The following is a 23,819-nucleotide window of genomic DNA, read 5'->3' on the forward strand; positions in this document are numbered from 1 at the left end:
AACACATAAAAAAAAAAAAAAAAAAAAAAAAAAAAAAAGCACTGCAACAGAAGAGAGGACTTTAAGAGCCTCCTTCTGGAGGGAGTGGGACTGGGCCCAGTCTCCTAAGCTCTCGGCACAGCTGGGGATGTGGAAGTTATGATCACAGGAGCCAAGGGGTAAGACAGGCTAGCTTCCTCATGTACTCTAAGTCCATCTGTCCTCTTCAGACCCCTCTCAGGATAGATGGCCGGTGTCTCCTCTAGCTGTGCCTACCATAAGGCTGGGGGAGTTGGGGGTTGGCTCCTAATTAGCATTCTCCTATGGTCAATCTACTGCAGCCTCCCATCGGTATGCTGGTCCCAGGAGCCACATACACAAGGTGCAGATCTGACAGCTGGACCTGATATCTTGGGATAAAAAGCAGCTCCTCCAGGGAACAGTCCCTATGAACTGTCCTCTAGGTCATACTGCAGTGCAGCCAGACACTTCCCATCACACCTGCCTGATGTCACTTGAGCCCCATTCCCAACCCAGGGGCCTGCTCCTCCGGAGAGAAAGATGGGACTCACAGGAAGGAGCCAGTGTGCTGGGCAGAACTGGTCCCAGGGACCTGGGACATGAATATAAATAGGAAGGTGACAGAGAAAGCACAACCCCTCCACCCTTCCCCAGCACAAGTCAGCTTTCCCTTTGCCTCTGGCCTTCAGCCTCCCTGCATCACAGGTACAGGCCACAGTGGCGAGGGCACTACCCCTCCTTGTCAGACTGCCCCTGGAAGGGTTCCCAGGCAGTTCAGGAGAGAGAGCTAGTCCATGGGCCTCCCTGCTTCTGCTCACCCCATCCCACGCATGGGGCCTGCAGGTCAGCACCACTCCTCAGAAAGTCAGGCTCGAAGGGCTCTGTCCTGACTCTTGACCTCCAGCCTCTTGATCTGCCTTTGTAAGAGATAACACTGAGGGGCAGGGGAGGGCATCAGAGAGGCCAGCATCTGCTGGCTGTCAAGATGTTTCAACGTCCAAAGAGACAAGGCATAGCAAATTCTGTGTTCTCCTCAGTCTCTCTGGGGGATCACTACCTCATGCATTGGCTTGCTAAAGTGCTAACTGGTAAACCAGCCATGGTCCCCATGAGAAGCCATAGCTAGCAACAAGATGTGTATATAGCAGGAGGACTATACACCAAGGTCCCAGACCCCAAGGGGACTCCTCAGATCCAGAATCTGGAGGTCATGGACATAACATAAGACAGGAGTCCTGCAAATGTGGTTCTAGTCCCATCTACCTAGTCCGACCCTGACAAATCCGCAAGGTCTCTGGGCTTCAGTTTTCTCCTCTGTATAACTATAGGAGTGAACCAGATTAGATTTATGACGAGTCCAAAGATTCAGCACTAGTTTAATTCTAATTTCACTCTTTAAATGTACCTTAACTATTTCAAAATTAAACACAATACCCTCCATCCTATCTGTGGTTACTAAGCTTTAACACCCCGAGGCTACCTAGCACATTAACCTGACTACAGAAACTTGTCACAGGGCCTTTTGCATAATGTCATCTTCTCCTATCATGTGCCTAATGTGGGAACTCGCAGAACTCCTACATGCAAAACCAGTATCCGAGGTGAACAAGCATCTAAGTCAAACAGTCCTGGTGTCTGCTGCAGGGAATCCTTGTTTCCATCTGTTTCTGCCATGGTGGTAATGTTAATAATTCCTAATAACAAGGGGCTCAGGGACTACTTCATCACAAAATCCGCCTCCCTGCCTGAAGAGTTATTTTGCACTGATTATTTTGAGAAGCTGCAGACACAGAAGACGCTGTCCTTCTGTAAGAGAAATTTCCATTTCTATAGGAACTGCCCCTTTGCAAGGATATCTCTGTCCAGGAAGAGTAGAAGCCATCACCAGAGACTCCCGTCCCAAGGTGTTACTGGACAGTGCCAAGAAGACCTTGCCCTTGCCTTGGGTGCTCAGCCCAGGTGCCTCTCCATAGCCTCATTCCTGCATCTGCATCTGGTTTTCAGGAAACTGTGGTACTGAAGCCTGAAATTCTAAGTCTCCTTTCTCAGAAATACTCATTATCCTCCCATGAACACCAGACCTTCTTCCTATGTTAATAAACTTCTGTTTTTTTGTTTCTTTGATTTTGTTTTTGTAGTTTTGGGGAATAATCCAGGGTCTTCCCATTGAGCTACACCTCTAGTTCTTTTTATTTTTCACTTTAAGACAAGGTCTCACTAAGTTCCCCAGGATTTGCAATCCTCCTGCCTCTGTTTCCCAGTGCTGGGGTCATAGGCACGCACCAACACATCCAGGTTTATTTTCCTCCTGTTAGTCTGTCTTTGGTAACAATAGTCCATCCTCAAGTAGGAACTATGACTGGTAAGGAAAAAACTTTTCTTCTATACTGTGCAGTTTTGGATTGATGTGAATGAATACAATTCCTGTGAGTGGTTCATGGGATGGAAGATCCTGGATGTTGAACTGTCACCCAGGCTGTGCTTCTGTGTGACGTCCCCCTGTCCCGTCTCTGGCTATAACTGACTAGAAGAGAAGAACCAGAGGACAGATGTGTGGGCACACACAGGTATGCACATGCACATGCACAAACACACATGCATTGCAGACAGAGGCAGGCCCAGTGTGTGTGTGGGACTCCACAGGAAGGAACAGACACAGGACTGACTTCTTGACAAAACTGAGGCAGCCCATCCACCCGAGCAGTTATCTGGTAAATAGGCCTTGTCTCTATTAGAAATAGGGCCTTTAAGTCAGGATTTTGGTTGCAGCTGCTGGTAAATTTTTGCAATAGCAGTGCATCCAAAATGACAGCCCAGCACTAAAAATAGGGGTTATGTGTTTAGAGAGGCGTCAGAGAGGCCTGGAGCTGGAGCAGCTGACAAGGGAGTGAGAGCGCCACCCCAGGTCTGGCAATTGGGTGGCTTCTACCTCCTGCTCCCGCTCAGCCTGACTTGCTGGGTGTTTGGTGATTAAGTTCCTTCTGAGGGGATTAAGAACCCATCAACACAAGCCCACTTTGAGATCATATTCTACACACAAATTCCTAACACAGTGCTCTTTTCCAAAAGATGCTGATAGACCCCAGGATGGGCTTGGCCTCCTCCTACTTGGAATGAGTATTTTTAGTCCCTTGCTACAAACTCCTGGGGCTGGATGCAGCTCAAGTTTCAGCAGCCACAGGAACTTCAGGACACCATATTTGGAGACAATGGAGATTTAAGGATAGTAAGTTACACACTTAAGCAAACAAAAAGGGGCAAAACTTGCTCAGGAATTCCAACTATTCTGCTGGAAGGGTGACCTCTGATCTGGTCCTGGACTCTAATGAGGGTCACTGCACTCTGGTGGCAGGCGCAGGATCTGGCTGGGAGCAGAGAGAGCACTGCCAATGGGCACTCCCTTGCCTTCCCACCAACAAAATGCAAAGAAAGATGAGGAAAGAGGATGTGGTATGAGATGGAAGCTTTAAAAATCACTATAAGCACCATACACTTTTTAAAACTCAAACTGGACACAAGTTCTTTTCCTAGCAAAATCCTTAACAAGATGGCATTTGTGTAAGTAAATTCCCAAGAAAGAACATATCATTTTCTGACAGTCTTGAATAATTTCACCTCTGTCTTCTGTCTGCAGAGCATGCAGGGATTTGTCATGGCAGATGCTCATTTTAAGAAAGATCTGATTGACATTCGACCGTTGTGAACTTACTGAAAACATCAGTGAAAAATAGTTCTTTGTACCATAAAATGGATCATTTGCGGGGATCTGGTATATATTTAAGTTCTCTGGGCAAAGATCTGTTTCACAATAGCTCAACTGTCAACTTGCCAGAACACAAAGATGCCATCGACAGAGCTGTTTATAAAATGTTACTGCAGATCTGTCACTCGGTGCATAAGGATGCGCCACCCCATCACAGGCTGGCTCAGAACCAAGGATCATTATTCCCCTTTTGCTTCCAGACAATTTGGTGACTTGAGAAGAGTGACCAGTCAGTGCCCCCAGAGGCAGCTCTGCCCTGGCAGACGCTACATTTCAGACATTGCCCACCTAAAATCCAAACTGTCCCCACATCCAAACAGAGGACTTAAGCTAAACTGGCTGCACCTGTTGCATGCACTTCCTGCCGCTGAAGAGCATGATGTGTGCAGTGTGGATCAGCTTTCTGTGTGTTCATTTGTGCAATTTATTTTCTATTATATTGGCCCTTCCCGTCTTTTATAAAAATGAGCGGAATATGGGAAAAAAAACCACAAAAGGGCCAATATTATAGTAAAAGCAGTGTTCTGAGAACTGTCATCTAATTATGGCTAAGGTGGAAACTCTCAGATTTGACAATGGCAGTGATGACTGACCCTCACACAGACCTGACGGGAAGACTCCACTCAAATGAAAGGGAAAAGAACCAAAGCAGCAAAGACCTGTCTAAGATGTTGACAACTTCTCAGCTATTTTGTCTAAAAGGTAAAATGCAATTAGGAACTTTAGTTTTTTTAAACTCTGCAAATGACAGGTACACCCCACTCTTCTACTGATGTCTTAAGAAGCTGCCCTATCCAGAGGCGACCACAGACTATTTGCCTGAAAGTCTCAGAGAGGCCGGCCCCAACCCCCTGACTGAAAGCAGAGCCTCGCTCAAAGTTAAGACAACATGGCTCCCCACTCTCCAAGAACAAAGCTAAGCTTCCTAGACCCCAGCTCTCTTTGCTGCTTTGTTAGGCATTTCCTTCCATCTTTGAAGGAATGTAGTAGACAGAAGTATACAGTTTCCAAGACCTACAAATCCTTCATCTTTATAAAGCCTGAGTAAGCAGTTATTTTATCAAATCTTCAACAACTTAAAGGAAAAAATGAAAATAAAGACTGCTCTTATGAAAAGAAAACAACTGTAACTGTACCAGGAAAACAACTCCCCTGGCCCTGGTATCTGCAGCAGGCCTCCAACACTCCAGTCTCATCGAGGCCTCCCTGGGCAGGCTCTGCTCCATGACCTTGTGTCTGGGACGTCAGCACTGCCCAATTGCTTTCTGAACTTAACAAGTCAGTTGTTCCTAACACATTCCTTAATGTTCTCCATTTGACAAAACTCTTCCCAGGAAACCTAAGCCGCCAGAGGACCATGCTAGGCCTGCAGGGTCAGTCAGGTCTGGCTCGAGCCAAGTATCATGTAAAAGTGTACCCCCTAAGTATGCTATTTCTATGCACATATCTATGAGGGGCTAAAACTATGAGAGGGGAAAAAAAATACCCATAAGAGGTAAAAAACCCAATCTGGGGAACCAGAACACATTGACCACATTACAGATTCTGTTGTAGAACGTGCTGTCAGTCTCTGGGCACAGATTAAAGATTAAACATGAATCTCACACTGCCAAGGGACTCTCCTCAAAAAGATAAAACATATAGCAGCCACTAAATAGGACTTCACGTGTGATCAAGATTCTTTCGGCTGCCATCTATGACTTCATCTTCCTATAGTCACTGCCAAGATTTTTATCACTAAATAGTCACATACTCTATGAAGACCAAATGTTTATCACAAGTTATTAATGGTACAAAATGATTAACATTAATAACTTAATACAACTCTGGCTACCTATCATACCTATTGAGCACTTGTCCCTTGCTGAGTGTTGTATAGAAGTTCATGGGTGAATTTTGACAAGAACACTTTGAATGTCATTATCATGTCTACCTTATTGAAGTAAAGAAATGAGTCACAAGGGTGCCATCATTTGCCCCAAATCACAAAGTAAATTAGGAATTTGACCCAGCTAAATTAACCAGGAGCCATGCTCTCAATCAAAATAGAAAGACTAACATATTTCAATACTAAACTAGGACATTTGTAAAGCCCTGCTTCCCACAGGACACTTCATATCCCTGCATATTGATAAATCCATTCCATACACAACCAGCTTCCACAAGAAGAGCACTCTTCCTTTTTTTTTAAGCTTGGGTCTTACTGGGTAATTCAGGGTGGTCTTGAACTCACTATGTAGTCCAGGCTGGCCTCAAACTCATGGTGCTCTGAGAAGAGTATTATTCCTATCTCTCTGTTACAGATGAGAGGAAAAATGAATCACAAAGTTTAACAACTTGCCAAAAGTCACACTGTTGGTAGGAGTCTGGTGGCCCCTGAGTTTCTAACTCCTACACTGCCATCTCCAGAAAACATCTAGCTCATCAGACCACCGTCAACAAGTGCTGTTTAGAAAAAAAGTGATAGAAAATGCTTCCGTTTTCCTAAAGAAATGCTATGATTTCTCCCAAGAACAGTCTACAATTAATGTGTTTCCTCCTAACTCTGGCTGCATGGCAAACTGGGGAACAGTAAGTCAACTTAGGGCCACGCAGGATGACTTTTCAGCACGCACATCCTGTCCTGCTCCTGACTCAATTTTTTTTCCTAGTCGTATATGTATTATTTCAAATACGCCTCTTTATATCCTTTAAAAATGTCAGCTATAATAATGTAAAGTCAATTTAAAAACAATTTCCTAAAACACAGACAGCATAAATCATATTTCTTATAGGCTCTGTTCATCTGAAAATCTGTCAGAAGATCACAGCTTAGAACAGCTGTCACTTCTAAAACGTGCTAAGGATGTCTGTGCTCTTGCCGGTCAAGTCTCACAGCAAGCTGCTGATGCCTGTCTGTGCCTTCTCTCTCCCGACCAGTTCAGCACACACCGGGCATGACGCAGTCATGTGTGGGGCAGTCAGTGGAAAGGGGGCATTTTCACAGAACTGGTGAAAAAAGTTTAGGAGCATGAGTGAGAGTACAAGCAAGGGTAAGAGGCAGAGACCAAGGTAGACACACAAAATCTACACAATTTTGAAAGAAATAATGCTGCCTTATTTCTGGGGAGCAGAGGAACCACTGAGGATTCAGTGAGTGAGGAGACCAGCAACAGTGTTTATGGGTGAAGATGCCCTTGGTTACCGAAATGTAGATGAGTGGAAGTTTCTCTGTGGAAGGTAAAAGTGGTAGTGTTTTGTCAGTGAATAGGCAGGAACTCCTCACCAGGAAGATGGGCCCTATGGACACCAGAAATGACACTGGTAAAGGCGTGAGCAGGTGTCTGTCTAGAAAGGTGGACGTGCTATTAAGTCATCTGCACCTCACACACCCTCTGGGTTTTCCTTATGCTCACTCTTGGTCATCTGGCCACTCTGTAGGGCAGGGACACATAGGCCAGCTGTCTCCTACTGACTTCTTGGGAGAGACGTGGTCTCTGGAATGCATGCAGGTTGGGGCAAGCCCCAGGGGTCTGCGTGTGTGTGTGTGTGTGTGTGTGTGTGTGTGTGTGTGTGTCTGTCTCAGTTCTAATCCCCAAATATGCTTCCACCTGTTTGGGTGAACCTTCCGTGCCTAGCCAGCAACTTCAAGAGCCAGCCTAGCCAGCAACTTCAAGAGCCAGAGTCTGGTTCCCCTCCTATACTGCCCTATTATAGCCACTCTGTCCTGCAACAGTCAATACCTGATGTTCTGTGCCCCTTTTCTTTAGGGCCAGAGATCGAATCCAGGGTCTCAGGCATATTGTGCATGCAGTCTACCATTCGCTTTAGGCCCAAGTCCCCTTCATTGAGGGTCCTGGGCTGTCCCTTTCCTGTATTCCATGATCTGGGGTTATTCCCATTTAAAGCAAACAAGCATTTCTACCTGGCAGGAGTGAGATCTGGGTTTCCATACCTATTAGTCTTACACCACCTGCTGTAAACATGCAGTGGTAAAGTCAAGACAGAAATTTTCCAAAAACCGCTACCAGTGAGATGCTCGGATCTCCAGAAAATCTTGTCTTCAGCAGACAACAGCTTTGGCAATAGGGACCAATTACTTATAATGGCTAAACTCCTTTGGAAAGCATTTACCAATTAAAATAGCATTGCTTTAACCCAAAAGACCTAGTGATTTACATGAAGTATTTCAGGACAACCAACTCTGATGGGATGTTACCTGTGCCCATAACCCACCAAGTAGTGACACACCCAGCAGCCATGTAGGCCCTTGGCACAGACAAGAGGATCTGAGCCATCCTGGAATCCAGCAGGACGACACTGTGCAGTGACACCAAAACTCAGGTCACTGGGTGCCCAAGAGTGCCATGCTCCTTCCTCTTCCCCACCTCCAGCAAGTATGCCCCCCAAGTAACTGTACAAATTGAGTATCACCTGTTCTAAAAATTGTATGGCTTAGGGCCAGGGGATTTAGCTCAGTGGTTCTGCCACCTGCCTTGTAAAGCGCAAGGACCGGAGTTCGATCCCCGGTACAAAAAAAAAAAATTCTATGGCTTAATTTTCTTTAAATCTACTTGCCTACTCAGTTGACACTTACATGACAAGCCCAGGATTAGACTAGCATTGCCCCATCCAGTAGATACGTATGTTTAAATACATTAAGATAAAATAAGACTTTAAAATGCAGTTTCACAGGTTGCATTTCAAGTGCTCAGTCTCCATACATGGCTTAGCGCACAGACAACATCTCCACCTGACTGGATGCTCTCCAGGGACAGCATCAGGACAGGCACTCACACAGAAGTTTCTGCCCTTACTGAGCCCATAACTGGGGGAAGATAGCTTCTTATCAAAAAGCAGCATCAAGTCAGTTATGGTAGTACACCAGGCACTCCAGAAGGCTGACATAAGAAGACTACAAGTTCAAGCCCAACCTAGGCAGTTCAGAGACTTAGTGAGACCCTGTCTCAAAACTAAAAAAAAAGGGCTTGGGGATACAGCTCAGTGTGAAGATCCTGAGTTCAATCCCCAGAACTGCCAAACAGAAGACTTAGTGGTGAGCCCTGGGAAGGGAACTGTACCGGGAGCTGAGCAGAACGGCAAGGAAGCCTTTCCTGAGAAGAGAGGAACCCAGGCACATAAGTGGGCAGACACTGGGATAGAAAGGTCGCAGTTCCCTTCACTCAGAACAGGAGGCTCTGGCCGGAAACACAGAGCACAGTCGCACACTCAAGTGTGGCCTGGAGTCTGGAAACACGGTCCCTCTGACAGTTCCCACAGCATGAGGTCACCAGCTAAGCATCTCTGGTCATTTCGGTTTAGGCTGCTTCGCATCAAACCCTGACAGGGAAACAGTAACCCAATTCAGTGAGGACTCCATGGGAGCCACCGCTGACAGTCACGGCTGTGGAATGCCCAAGACAGAGATAACCCAAGCATCCAACAGGCTCCTGCCATGTTTCAGGCCGCCCAGAAACTATAGACCCATCGTCTGTCTGAGTCTGGGAGTCTGGCAAATGTCACAGAGCCAAGGCCTCCACAGCCTCAAGGGCGGCACAGTTAGCTGCAGAAACTCTTCAATTGCTCTGAGTTTTCTTCAGCTGGGTCATGCTCCTTGTTGTTCCCCATGTAGGGGACAAGGAGGTCATGGAAGGAGCGACTAGAACTACAGAACTGACGCTAAAGGGATGGTCTCTGAGCATCAGATAGACAAACAGGGAATGGCACCAGATACTGCTGAAAAGGAAAACGTCCCTAAGTGCAGCCTTCTGCTCTCCAAAATCAATAGGACAGTCTGCAGAGTTCTTTAAAACTCCTGAGTTTACTGCAACAAACTGAGACTATACACTTCCTAAGGTAAATGAATGCTTTCCAAATCTATGTCTCTTTAAACCTAAGATGGGAACCATCTCTATGTGGAACGATGTGTGATGACTCGGGGCCCACAGTACTTAAGAGGCTCAGGGCACAAGGGTTCTCTCAGGTCTGCCCCTGCTCCAGCTGCCCTGCCCCTTTGGCCAGAGTGATGGCCAGCTGTTCCCTGACCTCTCTGCCTGGTGACTGCCATCCTTCTCCTGAGGACCCACTTCTTCTAATCAGCAAAAGGCATAACAGCCACCCTCCTGCAATGTGAAAGCCTTGCCTGGCTGGACCTCAGAGAGTCACGGAGCAGACATTTAGCACCCTCACCTCTGAACCCCAGCTGACAGCAGGGCAGAGGTTGGCAATCACATGTGCTGCACAGGAGGCAGCGTGCTGGTGGGAAACACATGTCCTTCCACAGACTGGGAGAGGAGCCGAACCCAGACAGCGAGACTTTCTGAGAACCCCATCAGCCAGCACCTTACAGCCAAGCTGTTTTTAGCTAATCTTACTGAACAGACTTGCATAAAAGTAAATAAGGTTTCAGGAGATATAAGGACTCCAACATCTCTACAAACCTTCCTATTGTTCCGCCCACCTCCCACGCCCTAGGTAGGAGTCGCTCTTGGGATCCCGTCCTTGTGCTGCAGCTAACAACTGACCATGGCCAGTCTGGGTGTTCTGGACACAAAGCACCACTGAGAGCACCCAGGAAGAAGCACCAAACGAAACCACAGAGCAAATGATTGCTTTCAGTTCTGAGGTTCTGATGGCAGTGACAGCTGTGTGCCAGGCAGTACATCCCATGCAAACTGGGGGGCCACTGGGGTCTGTTGCTTATGGGGGAGGCTTGGGGAGAACCAAGGGCTGCAGGCAGATGTGCTCACTTATGCCACCGCCATCAAAGCCCCTGGTTCTCTGGTGCTGCCTCTGAGCCTGGCTTATTCTCCCTCATTCCATTTGGAGTCATGGAACATGACCCCACATGGCCAAATCCCAAGCACAGACCTCACCTGGTAAGTGTGGTAAACACTTACAGCCCCACATGTGCCGATGTCCTCTCATCTAAAACTTCCTCCAACAGATCTCAAAGTACTCCCTCAACAAACACCTGGAAAGTAGGGGCCTTAGGGTAGAGAGTAGGGGTCATTTTTGAAGGAACACCTAAGGTAAAAGGTACTATAAGAAAACAGAGAGGGAGCCAGGCACGGTGATACATGCCTGTCTTTCCAGCTATAGAGGAGGCTGAGGCAAGAGGATCACACATTTGAGCCCCACCTAGGGAACTCGAGACCTTGTCTCAAAAGGTGAAAAAGGCTGGGGATGTTGCTCACTGACAGAGTGCTGACACAGTGTGTGTGATACAGCAGGTTCAGTCTCCACAAGTACCGAAAGAAAAGACTACAGAGCGCAGACAGGCTGCTTTTGTTGACACGCAGTGTGTGGAGAGCCGCCGCGGCTCTCTAAGCCTCAAAAATAGTGTTTAGCATGCATTTTCTTTGTTTAAATGTTAAGACTTTTAAAAGCTTCTAAAAAACAAAACAAAACAAAAACTCTTGGCTGATGAAATTCACCTCAATGCCTGCTGAGGAAGGTGGTAACTGCAGCGCAGCCCACAGAGTGGTTTGAAGGTGTACATGAGACTTTGGGAGAGAGGGCTGAACCACTCTGCACCTTTTCACAAGACCAGTGGAACAAATGCCAGGACAAGAACTGTGCCAACAACCTCCGCGCCTGGAAATATCTGTGTCTCCGACGAGAAAACAGCTCAGGTCGGTACCTAGAGTATAGGCTGGTAAGACCTTCAAACAGAGAACCCAGCCCAGACTTCTCACCTATGCAAACTGGGGGATATTACTTTTTTAAAAAGACTGGGGGGGAAGTCTACAGTTACATACATTTTTGTAGCCATCAACTAACTGACAGATTCTTAAGGGATAAAATGCTGAAATTCTGGACTGGTCATGGAGAGGAAAAAACATGGAGCTCACACAGAACCCTAGAAATCAGTCCTTCTTTGGGTTTTTCTTCCAGTAAAAGAAAAAAAAATCATGTTGAATGCTAAGAGCTCAATACTGCCACTTGAACCAAGGGAGTGATGTGCCTCCTCCTGTCCTTGGGGGCACCTACCCTCGGTGGCACTGTATGTCAGTCCCTCGGCACCACTCTGTAGCAGTTCTCTTTTTCATGACACCAGGAGCCATGATGCTTGCTGAGAACACAGGGTCACAGCTCTCCCCAGACCTCGGGAACTGGAACACACAGGGCCTGTGCTCATGAGGTTCTCGTCACTGGTGACACTTGTACAAGGCTGCTTCTACCTCAGCCTTTGCCTCACTCCTAAAAGCCAGGTATTATTTGTCCCCTTTGACAAGAAGACAAAGAAATTTGTTTAAAGGTGCTTTAGCAGCCAATGAGGGAGTGGGGATTCTGACTTTCTGGCTACCAAGCAGTCATATTCTTACCTACTTGGTTATGCTGCTGCCGATGACACAATAGAGAACTGATGGAAACTGTTCTTTCAACAAATTACAGCCAGGCGTGGTGGTGCACGCCTGTAATCCCAGCACTCAGGAGGATCACTGTGAGTTTGACACCAGCCTGGGCTACATAGTGAGTTCCAGGTCAGTCTCAACTACATAGTGAGACCCTGTCTCAAAAAACCAAACAAAAACCAAATTACAGAATAGCCTGTGTTATTTAAAAGGTTGGGAAGGACTCCAGAAAGAGCTACAGGTAACAGGCAAGTCTTCACTATTTTAGTACCACACAAAGTGCACACCCTCTGAGGTCCAGTGCTTTCCCCATAGTTTGGGTCCCTGGCCTGCTCCTCCGCCATTCCCACACAGAATGACAAGCTCCAGACTGATGGCAGCAGCCCTAGAGAGCACTGCACAGCTGCGAAGGGTCAGCCTACAGTCCCTCCAGGAAAATCTCAGGCCTTTCCTAAGGTGAGCTCCCTAACAATCTCTCCATACCATTTATCATTTTTTAGAAGCTTTTAGAAACAAATCCAGGCAAGAGAAACAGAATTCACATATACTATGTACATATACAGGACACAGCCCAGAAATGCACAATAAACACTCATAGTTACATCTACTAAAAAACAACTCATGATTGAAAGATTTATTTTGATACTGGGATTGTACTTAGGACCTTGCACTTGCAAGGCAGGCACAGTGCCACTGAGTTAAATCCCTGGCTCACTTAAAAGTCTTAGACTTTTAACACCAATTCAAGTAGAAAGTTTGAAAGCAACATTATTTTCACTGACTAAATTTCAATCTAATCTAATGGATTAAATTTTTAATCCATTAAAATGTACTCACTTTTGGCTTCTTCCCACTCTAGCTAAACACACACATCCCAAACCTCTGGAAACAGACTCTGTCAACTGTGTTCAGTATCTCAGATAGGGCCTCTGAGGCCTGACCTCTGCTCTCATCCTACAAAGCAAGGCAAGCCTAATCCTCCCTACTGAACCATCTTTGATTCACCTAAAATGGGGATGGAAGTTCCTGCGTGAGTCATAGGACAATCAGATGGGTTAGGACAAGTGATGACTTGGCAAACAGAATACTTTAAGTATTTCCCTATAACATTCCTTAGAGGCAACTCCTGGTCTAAGTCAAATGATTCAAATTTTATGTGCTTCTAGCAAAGCTTTACTGCTTGTTTGAAAAGTTTTTAACCTTAAACTTCACATGCCTTGAAATAAAATAAAAATAGGTCTACATGCATCACAAGTCAGTCTTAAGACAATTAGGCCACAATGGGGGCTCCAACATGAAGCAAGCTGCCTGGAACTACAAGCAGAGGAAGCATAATTACCTGTTTCTCCCCACAACGTGTCAGTGCCATTGACTTCTAGTTCACGTTCCTCTTCCATCCCCAGCAAGCACTGGACCACCTGTCAGAAGTGGCAAAGTGATTTAATGAGTTCTCATAGCAATAGGTGCTTATGATACCCCATATATCAAAGGAAAGTGTTGTTTTTTAACCATTATTATCTCATGCTGCACTAGGAGAGAAAATGTAATGAAAATCATTTTCAAGCATAATTCATATGCTATTCACACTTTCACTTGCAGAAGAATTAAAAAAAAAAAAACAATCTCAGTGAATTTCAGCAACACTGTTCAGGATTACTAGGTACTCAGAATTCTAATGAATTCCAACCTGACCCAAATATGCCAGCCTAATCAACAAAGGACACAGAAGATCACATAAAGTGCAGTTTCTGCATATATCACCAGATGATGGTGAATCCATTGTTTAGAAGGAAGGAAAATAAAGGCTATATTTTATAAGCAAAACGATTTTTTAAAGTATTATCCAAACGATTTTCAGACTGGCAGCATTATTCTTTCTCTTTCTGGACATTTTCCTGCCAAAGAGTAGGTTAGGTTACAGGTATGGAGGTGGAAGGGAGCCGGAAGATCTGGGCCCAAGACCACATCCAATATTCACCCTGAGCAAGAGCAGCAACAGGAGAGCAAGTCAAAGCCATCTTCAGCATCACAATCTGTAGCCTGAATAACAGTTCTGAAACACGTCCACTAATTCCACAAACCTATGAATGTTCCTTTAAATGTCAAGAGAGAACTGCAGATATGATTACCAATCTTAAAATGGAGTGAATCATTCTGAATTACCAGCATGCACAGTGTATCTGCTATCCGCCTAATACATACACAGCAGTTCTAAAAAGAACACAGGACAAAGTCTTTGTAAATAGGAAAGGACCCAGGGGTTGAAGGGAGGGCAGGGGAATGGAGAAAAAAATAAGAACCAAGACAGATGATGTAAAGGTGCAAATTCCCAACGATGAATGTCACTATATTATATGCCTAAAATGTACCAATAAAATTAATGAGAAAAACAAAAAAAGAACACAGGAGAAATCAGGGTCAGAGGAAGGAGGATACAGAATGAATTAAGAGTGATCCACTCTGAAGTTGGAGAAGAGACATAGATGAATTCAAGAAGCTGGAGAAGAATTAGGAATGGTGGCGCACACCTGTAATCCCAGCATTCTGGGAGGCTGAGGCAGGAGAATCACAAGTTTGAGCCCATCCTGGGCAACTTAGCAAGACTTCGTCTCAAAATGAAAGAGAGAGAGAGAGAGAGAGGGAGGGAGAGAGAGTGTGGTAGGGAGGTAGATGACTCTCTCAGTACAGCCTGCCTCCTCACACCTTAATTTTAGACTCTTGTCCCTGAGAACTCTAAGAGTGAGTGTGTGCTGTTTGTAGTATCTAATTTGGTACAACAGCATTAACAAAGTCTGTGGCGTCTAAGTCCTGCTTTTTTCCATGAAATGGTTACTGGCTGTGCTGAGATGGATTTTGCTAGACATTTCTCCTGGCCAGTTTTAAAAGGAGGAGATAACATGAACTGAGGCAAAGTTATACCTACACATGGTGTCCATTGTCCTCCCGATGGTGACTTTTCACATTCATGATCCACTTAGATTTAGGGAACAGTTTAGAAAGGAGAAACATCTACATTTATAATATGTGTACTTAACACTCTCTCTGTACATTTATGACATGAGCTTTTAATGTTTTAAATGCCAAAATTCAGCCAGCCAGCAGTGCATACTTGTATGTTTCTGCCCTGGGTTTAAGTGCCAAATGTCAGGCATCCAGCTTGGCATGCAAATGTAGTTTATGCCATTTTGGGAAAAGAATCTTACCAAATGCTGGCACCTCTAATTGCTTGAAGATAATACAGTGAGAAACACAAGAAAGAGCAATGAGTAAAATGTTATTAAAATCACAAAGCTTAGACACAGGTCAGGAAATGACAATTAAATCTTCAAACTGAGGAATACCGACATCTACCAGAAATAAATGCTCTATTTAACCGCCGCATGAAGTTTTCCTTCAGGGTAGGAACTGCAAATGACAAGCATTCGTAAATGCTATCAAAGCATTAGAGTTCTATTTTTAAAAACCCTTCAAATCCTCAAGAATGATTTTAGAACTAGGATTCCATGTGATTATTTTAAAAAGATAAAAAGGACAGAAAAATGAATCAGAGCAGGGTAGAGGGTAAAAATAGTATAGGGAACAAAGAGAGAAGCAGGAGGAAGAGTGTAGAGTGAGCAGTAAGGGGAGAGACCTCGCATAGGAAGAGCAAGCCCGCCTGTCCTCTCACATTCACAGAAGAGCACAGGCCTCATTCGTAAGAAAGTGTGATGCCCACAGAAGCCCTGAACATGGGACCAAAGCAATCCTCAGCTTCCGTTCATTTCCTCAAGCTCACAGCTTGGAAGACGGCAACTGGAGAAAACAGGTGACCCTGGGCTGCAGCCTCTCTTTCTCAGGAAGGACCCCTCGGCCTACTCACCGAGCTGTGGCCCATGCTGGCTGCCGCCGTCAGTGCCTGCTGCAAGGCTTGGCTCTTCCTCAGTGTGCCAGGCTGGGGAGGGCCTGACAACCACTCACAGGTCAACAGGAACTGGAGAATGTCGCCATGGCCCCGCAGTGCACTGTGGACAAGTGCACACTGGCCTTTCTTATCCAAGTGGTCTACCTGTGGGGTAAGAGCAGGGGCGGACACAGGTAAGTACTCTCTTTCCTTTGAAAAGGCAGATGACCCCAGCACTGTGTGCAAACCCCATCAGCTCCAAGTGGATGCAAGTCCACATTCCCACTCCTCTTCCTGGATAGCACTGAAGCCCAACATTCTTCGTGGCCCTGGGAGCACTGATCCAGGCATCAGGCTCCCTTTACAGGACCGGTGTTCACAGAACACCCCCACTGAATGTGCAGGGAATTGCATGGAGCTCGGGGTCCTCCGGGGAATATGTATGAAGGTACAGACCAACACTGTGACAAAGTCCTGTGCTTCCCAACTGGGTGCCTGGGTGGTGCCTGCTGTGAAGGAACAGTAATCTCGGGGAGAAGAACAGTTCTTTCATCAATGAACCAGGGCAACCAGAGAAGACAGGGCAAGATCCAGAAGGCATATCTCTGAATGAGGAAGTCCAGGAAGGGGAGGCTGTCCAGGCAACCTGCGACATGTTGGCATGTAAGAAAACTGGGGAGGGCAGCCAGCCAGCAAGGAAGACTATATGGGAGATGCACACCTGCTAAAGCCCCCAAAGGCGCCTATAATCCCAATACTTCAGAGGCTGAGGCAGAGGGATTGTGAGTTCAAGGCCAGCTTGAGCTAGTCTGAACTATATGACAGCCTGTCTCAAAAAACCCCCGAAGACCCCAGGCAGCAGGCAGCCCATCTCCCTGTCCACACCTAGGGAATGTTGGGGCTGAAGAGGAGGCTAGGGACCACCGCAGAGTCCCACCATGCCTGCAAATTCGGAGGCGCTCTGCATCCTCATCTTTCTAAGAGCCACCAACGGGATAGCTGGCTTCCTCCTACAGAGTTTTCAGTTGTGACGGGAGGGGAGCTGCTGGCCCCAGAGAGAAGCCAAAGAACACCAAGCTGGCATGTGGCAAATGAATGTGTGCGGTGTGTAGCAGTGAGGCACCACTGCCAAGGCTGAGCCAAACATTCCCTTCCTCCACGAGTTGAAGCTCAAATGTCTCAAGTTCAGTTTGAGCAACAAAGAGACAGACAGACAGACACAGAGACCGTACAGCTACTACAGACTAATATTCTGTGTTGGTTTTTTTAATCTTTAAATCTCCTAGTTAACTAAAAGGGGAAAAGACAATTACAAGTGGTTTATCTGTTATTCAAAAGACAAACCCTGTCCACAAAAAGTTTATAGTAAACCTAGAAGGAGTTTACTGTGAGCTGGGCATCCTCTTACTTATCTATTATCACTGATAGTTCGGAAGCTGATTTAAAGCTCACAGAGCAAGCAGCACTGTGGGTAATTCTCCTGTGGTTTCCACCTAGAAAATGAGAAGTAGCCTGACTTTTTGTAGCTCAGAAATGTACCCCGTGTTCTAACTGGCAAATGGAGAAGCACGTGGCTTCTCAGACTCTGGAGCACTCATACAATTGTTTTAGGACACAGAATAAAATGGCAGAGGAAGAGAGGGCTAATAAAACACCTAAAATCTTTGCAACCAATGGTGGTGCCTTATTAAATTCTACAGTTAAACTCTAGCTATCGGAGGCACCTGCAGGCTTTGAAAAGATGGCCCCACACATGCCCACAGCTAGTTTCCCTGGTGCCTCTTACTGTGTCAACACTAAGCAGAGAAACAGTTTAGGAGTGAAGCTCCTCCCACCAACATACAAACTGACCGCAGTGCAGCCCCACCCTCTCAGCTCTGGCTTCCGGTCCTCAACGTGCTGTAATTCCACAGAGCAGAGACAAGGAAGGCTGGCTGGAGGGTAACAATTCCAGCAATGACAGGAAGCCGATGGTTCCCATCCCCAGCCCACACTCTGGCCATCTCCCATGGTGAGGAAGGCTGCTGCTTACCCTCGCCCCCTTCTTTATCAGCAGACACACCAGCTTCATGTGGCCAGCAGCTGCAGCATAACATAGCGCGGTCATGCCATTCTCTGACATGCCATTCAGGCAGGCGCCAAATTCCAGGAGCAGGATGACAACTTCCTCGTGGCCGAGGTGAGACTGGACACACAGGATGGGGGCATTGTTCAACACCTCGGTCCTGTAGTTCACGTTGGCCCCAGCCAGAATCAGGAGACGGCTCACCTGTTGGACGATGTCCCCCAACAAGATTAATTTCTCACATGCATGTTAGGCTCAACAACCTTCATGGAGAAGGGCAGTATTCTCAACTTTCTGTATAATTTTAATCTTAGATGTAAGATGGAAATTTAATCTTAGATGTATTCCAGGGGAATATGTCAATAATACACATTTTTCCTGGTGGGAAAGTAAAACAGTACAACCATAATGGAAAAATGGTGGTTCTCCCCAAAACTTAAAAATAAAAAATCCTATGAGCAAGCAATTCCATATCTGAGTATATATCTAAAATAATTGAATGCTGGATCTCAAAGAGCTTTTTACCATGTTTACTGCAGCACCTTTCACAATGGCTAAGAAACAAAAGCAACTCCAGTGACCAGAAAATGATGAATGGTTTAAGAAAATGTGGTACAAACATATGGTAGAATATCGTTCACCCTTCAAGAGGAAGAAATTTCTGACACATGATACAAGAGAGATGAAGATAAAGACATTATAAGTTGAGTAAGTTAGGTGCAAAAGGACTAACACTGTATGACACTACTTAATCAATATCTAGAGTGGTCAAAAGCATAGACAAAAAGTGGAATGGTTTTCAGGTCCAGGGCAAAGGGGAAATTAAGAGTTGTTTAATGCTTTACAGAGTTTTTGTTTTTTTGCAAGATGAAAATTTGCAAGATTTACTAGTTCTAGAGATCTGCTGCACAACAATGCAAATAGACTTTATTAAATAGTGCATTTAAATGGTAAATTTCCTAATATGTGTTTATCACAACTGAAAATAAAACTTTAAGGCACAGTCCCTGCCCCCCGCCTTTTTGACTCAGGTTTGGGTGGTACATTTTTAATGAGTTCCTGTGAGACACTGATGCTGTTGGATTGGGAATCATACTTGAATAAAATCCCTATTTAACCTAAACAAAAATCAAAACTTCATTTTCTGGCAATTAATGATCAGAGGACTGTTGGCAACATGATACTACTCAAGACTTTTCTACTGCTTTTGCTAATTACTACACCCACCATTGAGTGAATACTCAATGTCTTGGATGCAAATTATCAGGGAAAATATTTTATCTATAGATTTCAAAATAAAATCACTGAACATATGCAAATTTTAGCTATGTCAATATTTCCTTCAAATCTCCAGGTCACCACAAAGTCAAGATGCTCCCTCTACACCTACTGAGATGCCCAGTAAGTTTCTTTCAGCCGTTCCCTTCAGTGTTCCTTACCTGCATGCATCACTCCGCCTGGCAAGCCCTGGGATGACCCCTGGGCTGCCCATGAGATGTGAAAACCAAGGAGACAGTGTCATTTATATGACCGGAGACACATGAGGATAGTTAAAAGGTACAGAAAGATGAAAGGCATGTAAAATTCAGGGTATCTCAGTGACATGTGTCCACTTTAGCAGCTGACAGAATATTTACAAACTGATAGGTGTGGGAGATTGATACGACTAGATGGTGAAGCTGGGGTGTACAATGACATACTGACAAGTTAGAATCCAACACGTAAAATCTGAAATGTCTTGGTTACGGCTGAAGCCTGAACCCCGCAATATCTAGGACTACTGCTTCCTCTCAGGCCTTCTCTCAGAGGTCCTTCCTCTGACGTCCCCGAGTGAAGCAACTCAGCCCTGAGTCATATCCCAAAATAATGCCAAGCAGTCTCCAGCCTGATGGAACTACCCTTCTATATTCCCCTGTCCCGCAGACACAGGTGTCAAAGGATCGATTGCTCTCAATGGGTTCCCGTTCAGTGAAAAGTGCCGCAAGCTGCACAGAATCCCCTCCCTGTGTATAAACCAACCTCAGCTCTCTCCACCCCTCAGTATGCTGTCTCCCTGCTAGGTCCACTACACCTGGCACTGGTTCTAAGACAAAAGTTCACAGAGAAGAAGATAGGCATGCAAAGCCCCCCGTCCATGAACAAGGACACTCACACAGTAGGCCCTTCACACCTCTGCAGCCATCACTGACATGTAAGGAAGGACAAGTCACATAAAAAGTGACAAGGAGGCCCTGTGGAGCTAGTAGGCACCCTGACCATCAGTTCAGTTGTTTACTTTATCAGAAGCACCATGAAGTAGCCAGACCCAGGTGGGCATCAACCCAGCCTCCCAATTCCCACTGCCACCAGCATGGGAAGGGAGAAAACACATGGTGGGCAAGAAATCAGAAAAAGGGTTCCTGTCCTAACACTGACAGTTAATGTGAGGTTCAGATGAATGACGTAATTCCCTCTGCTACCAATCTACATAGGTTTACTCTTAAAAATATCACCAGATTCAAATATAAATCAAATGTATTTTAAAATTCAAAGGGCTAAATAAATGGCTTTAAATTGTTTCCCTTTAAATAATCATTAGCAGTATGGTAAGAATAAGCTTATGCTAAAGGAGTACTTGGAAATTTTATTCCCAAGCCCTAGGAAACCAGTTCAGAGTGAGAAGAGTATAGGTGACCTACAAGCACAGAAACAGACCACAGGGCTGGGCACCACAATACAGGATAGTTTGTAAATCCCCTGGGTAACTGCTAGGCCAGTTACCATGTCCCTAGCATATCAACCCCATCCTTTCTTGAGACCCACTGAGCGGTCTGAATTCTCAAACAGCCACTTTAACTCATTGTGTGACTGTCAGAAAATTATTCAACCTCTCTATGTTGCAGATCCTTCCTAAAACACAAGCAGGACACCACCTCATTCTGCCCCACAGCTTCTCTTTGCAAATAATGTTGGAAGATGTACATTCAGTCCCTGTAAGACTTCACCTGGAAGGTATGTGATTAAAAGCACAGCTTTCCTAAAGATGTTTGTCATCAATTCATGCTTTAGCCACCAGCTCCTGGGAAAAAACTTCTTTTGTTGGTACAGTGGTGTAGGTATTTTTACCATGTAACCTCCCACTAGTTTGTGGATCCTCCCTGACCTGTGGTTCTCAACCTGCTGTGCCTTGAAACCCTGGGGAACATGAAAGTTTCCAGTGCCTGGGCCCCACCCTTGGAGATTCTGACTTAATTGGGACTGAGGCTGTGGCGCCCAGAGCTCCCCAGTGAGTCTACTCAGCAGGCAGGTCTGTAAACACATCCAATGATGAATGCACCTGCTGACATGGTACGGGTGTGCTCAGCTTCAGGTAGCTCTCCAGCCATGTGAATCAGGGAATGCTACCAACCCTTAGGCCTGTATTCCCTCAACCGAGAAGTGGAGAAGAAACAGTTTCACTTCTGTTAATGGCTGTGAAAATAAAAAATGGATGTGTATAAAAAAGCAACTATGTAAAGTGTATGTATACACATACATAAAGCATTTAGCATAGCACTCAGTGTCTCACAGGTGCTAAATAAGTATTAATCGCTACTGTTGCTATCACTTTTTTTTTTGTGTGTGTGGAAGGGACAAAAGCACAGGTCCCTAGTAACCTAAACATCTGCCCTCTTCCTCCCCAGTCCATCCAGAGCACAGAGAAGTAGGGAGATTCCATAGGATGGAGGACAGACCTGACTCACCAGGAAATGTCAGATTCCAGGCAGGCAGCTTCTATTCACAACCTTTATTAGGCCCATCCAGAAGTTCTCAGGTGTCTGCAGCAGTCACCATTTCCAGAGATGAGGCAAAGCATCAATAAAAACACCTCACCTGGGCATGTAAGAAATGCCAGGCTCTTTCCCAAAAGCTTAAGTGTGAGGTTTTGATCAATCTGTGAGACAGGGTCTTTTGCCCTTTCCATTTTGTAGGTGAGAAAACTGAGGCTCACAGCAAGTAGAACAAAGATGAGCTCAGAGCACAAAATGAGTTATTGTCATGGAGCAGTTGGTGGCTGAGCAGCAGCTCTAGCTGGATCATGCTGCTTAAAGGAAGGCAGTAAAATGATTCATTCCATAAATGTTTCCCAATTGCGTGGACATTTTCTAACAATCATCACAAGCTCTCCTTGCCTACCACTTGAAGTGGCAACATTGTCTATAAATGTATGGATTCAATGAATGCAAGAAAACCAGAAAGGAGAATGGGTGCAGGCAAAGTGAGATGATCACAAGGGACAGGAGAGGGTCTGGTCAGCCTGGTCACAGCAAGAGTCAGTTTCCTCCCCAACTCCAGGCTGCTACAAAATATGCTCTATTTGGGATGCAGAAGATGACTGGTCCTCTGGCCCCTGCCAAGGGAAGTTAGGCCAAGTGCATGTCTCATTCCTGTTCTCCCTGCCTTCAGTTGAGCAAAGAATCGCAATCTGAATTCTCCAAGTCTACAGGCTGTGGCTGGCAGCCAGTCCTATGAGACAGGACAGCAAAAACAAACAGCTGGATAGGAGCCTGGGAGCGCTGGCAGCAAGGACCCCAGTGGGCCAGCTGGGTGCACAATGGCACAACTCTGACCTGGCGAGGGAGGCTTTACCTCTAGAAATCACTGTCATGCCTCTGAAATTACTAAATAATCATTCTAGAGCAAGTCACTTTAATTTACCAACGTGGCAAACTGCAATTATTGCTAAAAATGACATTCACTCCTATATGACAACATTTAATACTCTCTTTAAAAAAAGTTCCTTAATTGCATGCATAATTTTAAATTACTATAATTTGCTCAAGATTCTGTGAAAACCTTTCCCCCCCTTTGAAAGATTTTAAAAAATAGTAATAACCAGAAGCATAATGGAAAACCTTAAGGTTCTATAACCAAGTTGTAAATGTAGGTGACAATGGAGTTTTATAAAACACTGAAAATGAACAACTCTTAAAATTACAAATACTTTAAGAGAAAGATTTATAATCCCAGGAGAGCCAAGCTTGTTGCATTATTACGTTGTATCTTTTAATTTGGTGTCTTAAAAAAAACTCGTATTCAGCAGAGTATGACATTTCCCATTTACTTTTCTCCATGTTAAATAACTTCTGTGCACATAAATTCATTAAGGTACTGAAAACAGTTATTGCCATTCTCATTCTTACTTCTTTCTCCTTTGTTATAGTTTCAGTAATTATGGAGAAGCCAAATGATACACTCACTATTAGCTAGCACGAAAAATGAAGCAATGTTATTATCACAGCCTAAATTCTAATTTTTATAAAACCTAAGTGAAAAAAATTCCTAATACAGTATCCTTTTTATGGGACATCTAAACTTCAAGAGCCATCCCCTCCACTTTCTTTTTTTAGAGTAACTCTATTTAGAAAGTAAGCATTGCCTCTGACCAGGAGCAGTAGCTTGGAGCTGGCTCTCAGCCCGTCATACATAAAAGGCTTTCTACTGGGTGTGGTAGCAAGCAGATCACAAATTCAAGCCCAGCCTGGGCAACTTTGGGAGAGCCTATCTCAAAATAAAAAAGAAAAAGAACAAAAAATGGCTGAGTGGGAAAAACCTGGGTTCAATCCCCAGCATTAATGGAAGAAGAAAAAAAAGAGACTTCCTGCCCATCCACGTATAAAAATCTGCATGTAAAAAAAAAAAAAGTAAAAAAGGGGCTGGGGATCTACTCAGTGGTTCGGTAGCCTGCCTTGCAAGTGCAAGGACCTGAGTTCAATCCCCGGTACCAAAAAAAAAAAAAAAAAAAAAAAAAAAAAA

General features: G+C 45.1%; 1 protein-coding gene across 10 annotated transcripts in view; it reads right to left on the reverse strand.

Moving 5' to 3' along the window:
• Positions 1-23,819, reverse strand: part of Tanc1 (tetratricopeptide repeat, ankyrin repeat and coiled-coil containing 1) — a 199,867-nt gene that overhangs the window by 14,119 nt on the left and 161,929 nt on the right. For all 10 annotated transcript variants that reach the window (XM_033756295.1, XM_033756293.1, XM_033756294.1 and 7 more), the window contains 3 exons: positions 18,012-18,248; positions 15,959-16,144; positions 13,439-13,517 (listed from right to left, as the gene is read on the reverse strand). In XM_033756295.1, the coding sequence (XP_033612186.1) occupies positions 13,439-13,517; positions 15,959-16,144; positions 18,012-18,248 (502 nt within the window). The remainder of the gene's footprint in view (positions 1-13,438; positions 13,518-15,958; positions 16,145-18,011; positions 18,249-23,819) is intronic.

The sequence above is a fragment of the Fukomys damarensis genome, unplaced genomic scaffold, assembly GCF_012274545.1.
Source record: "Fukomys damarensis isolate Sample0158 unplaced genomic scaffold, DMR_v1.0_HiC HiC_scaffold_26, whole genome shotgun sequence".
NCBI lineage: Eukaryota > Metazoa > Chordata > Mammalia > Rodentia > Bathyergidae > Fukomys > Fukomys damarensis.